At 48.2% G+C, this 1,934-nt stretch overlaps 1 protein-coding gene across 1 annotated transcript; it reads right to left on the bottom strand.

The window, feature by feature from the left end:
• Window positions 1-1,392: 1,392 nt before the first annotated feature.
• On the bottom strand, window positions 1,393-1,707 carry LOC149206642 (uncharacterized). The gene has a single exon (XM_089397761.1). The coding sequence runs from the start codon at window positions 1,705-1,707 to the stop codon at window positions 1,393-1,395; it is 315 nt and encodes a 104-aa protein (XP_089253887.1).
• Window positions 1,708-1,934: the final 227 nt, after the last annotated feature.

Here is a 1,934-nt window from a genome sequence, read left to right as displayed (position 1 = left end):
TAAATTTGAATGGAGCTTTGGGTTTGGGATGGGGACCAAAGACTTCAAGATAAATGGGAGAGTGATCCGAGATACCCCCAGAACCCACCCATTGTTTGTAATGATGCAGCTGATTCATAAGGGGAACCTTTATCAAAAAATGATCTAACCTCCTGGCTAGAGCAACATCCCCCACCCTTCTGTTTCGCCAAGTAGGGAGTGGCTTATTCATGGGGATATCCACCAAGTTGTGCTGTTCCAGAAGGTTGGTCATATAGCCAGTAATAGAGTCCACTTGAGCTTGTGAACCCCATGATTCTCCAAATCCCATGGAGAAATTGAGATCTCCCCCAAGAATGATGTGATCAGGAGAAAAAATCGATAGATTTAACAGATGTTGCCAGAAGTTTTCTCGCTGATGGCAGGGTCCATATAAATTAATGACCCTCAGGTTTAGACCAAGCTCCGCCGAGAAAAGATCTATGCCAATAAATCCATGGCCTCCCCAAGATGCTAATACCCTGATAGTGTGGGGATTGTAGCCAATGGCTAGGCCCCCCGATCGTCCCGAAGCATCCATGGCAAAAAATTGCCACCCAGGAAGTAAGGAGACTAATGTGCTGGTGATGAATTCGGCCTCTCCTAGGGTTTCTTGCAGCATGATGATATCAGAAGGCTCAACTTCAAATAGTTGACGCAGGGCTAGTTTCTTGGAGGCACTAGCCATGCCTCTGCAATTGAATGAGAGACACTTCATGGGGGAACCCTGCCCGGGGTATTCAGTGCTCTAAGAACCCCTTCCAAAGTGGATTGTCTACCAGAGGTGACCTCTGCCCCAGCCCTTTTGATGGCTATGGATAGATTAGATTTTCTCCCACGAGATGAAAGTATGACCGAACCAGGTTGGGTAAGTCCCAAACTAGAGATATGAGTCGGGTGACTATCAATGTGTGAACGAGAGTGAAGGTTGTAATTGTGAGATGAAGACCTCCCGTTAGATGATGGGGAGGTGGAAATGGATGATAATGTGGGCAAAGATGGAGCAGTGGTGGTGATGGATGGTAATGAATGAGCCAGTGTGCAATGAGCCACAGATGTATTAATGGTGGATGAAACAAGTGATGAGCTATAAGCAAAAGAGGAAGGGCAGGAGGTCAGAGGAATACCCAATAATTTTGCGGCCTCAGCTGCTGCACGAGCTCTAGTAAGAGGGGGCGATGGCGTTCTGTGCTCTCCTTCCACCATCCTCAAGGTGATGTTGCTGACCGGTGGCTGTGGAACCGAACTAGGAGAGCGATTCAAAGCAGGTGCATCAGTCCCTATGGATGTAGTAGGTGCCCTCGGAGGATCCTCTGGTTTTTTGATAAGTGGGCATTCCTTAAAGATGTGCCCTACTCTGTGACATCTTCTACATTAGAAGGGGACTCCTTCATAGTCCAGGATCTGCACCTGAGTGTATTTCCCCCATTGAAGAGTGATTTTCTCTTCCAGTCCTTCGTGAGTGTCCAGATGGACCAGGATGCGAGCTAGGGTTCGGTTCTTCGATTGCACGAAAGTTCTGTCGTGGTCCAGGTAAGTGCCGAGGGCATTTCCAATTCTAACAAAAACCTCCTCGCACCAATACTGCAGTGGAAGCCCTGGCAAGCGAACCCATAGAGGTCCTGCCCCAATCTGCTCCCTCTCTGGATCGAAAAGGGGACTCCATCTCTTGAGGAGTACAGGGGCCATCTCAATATGCCAATATCTAGCGAGGATCAGATCTGTGTAATTTTCTTTTGCAAAATGTAGAGAAAACCAACCCCTGGGCAATACCTGCACCTCAGGCAGTTCTTTAAGCATACTTCCCCAAATCTCTCAGACCCATAACGTGAGCCTGTCTGCTGAGTATGCTCGGCCTTGAACATGTCCAACCAGCACAGTACTAGCCATGTAGGCAGCCTCCCCAATAGCAGTAC

The sequence above is a fragment of the Pinus tabuliformis genome, chromosome 1_2, assembly GCF_031772625.1.
Source record: "Pinus tabuliformis cultivar Carrire ecotype Pingquan chromosome 1_2, CPIR1, whole genome shotgun sequence".
Taxonomy (NCBI): Eukaryota; Viridiplantae; Streptophyta; class Pinopsida; order Pinales; family Pinaceae; genus Pinus; species Pinus tabuliformis.
Note: the sequence above shows the minus strand (reverse complement) of the source record. Positions and strands in the feature narration are given on the sequence as shown.

Coding starts and splice junctions, on each gene's coding strand:
- LOC149206642 (XM_089397761.1), bottom strand. CDS start 1,707: ATGGCCCCTGTACTCCTCAAGAGATGGAGTCCCCTTTTCGATCCAGAG.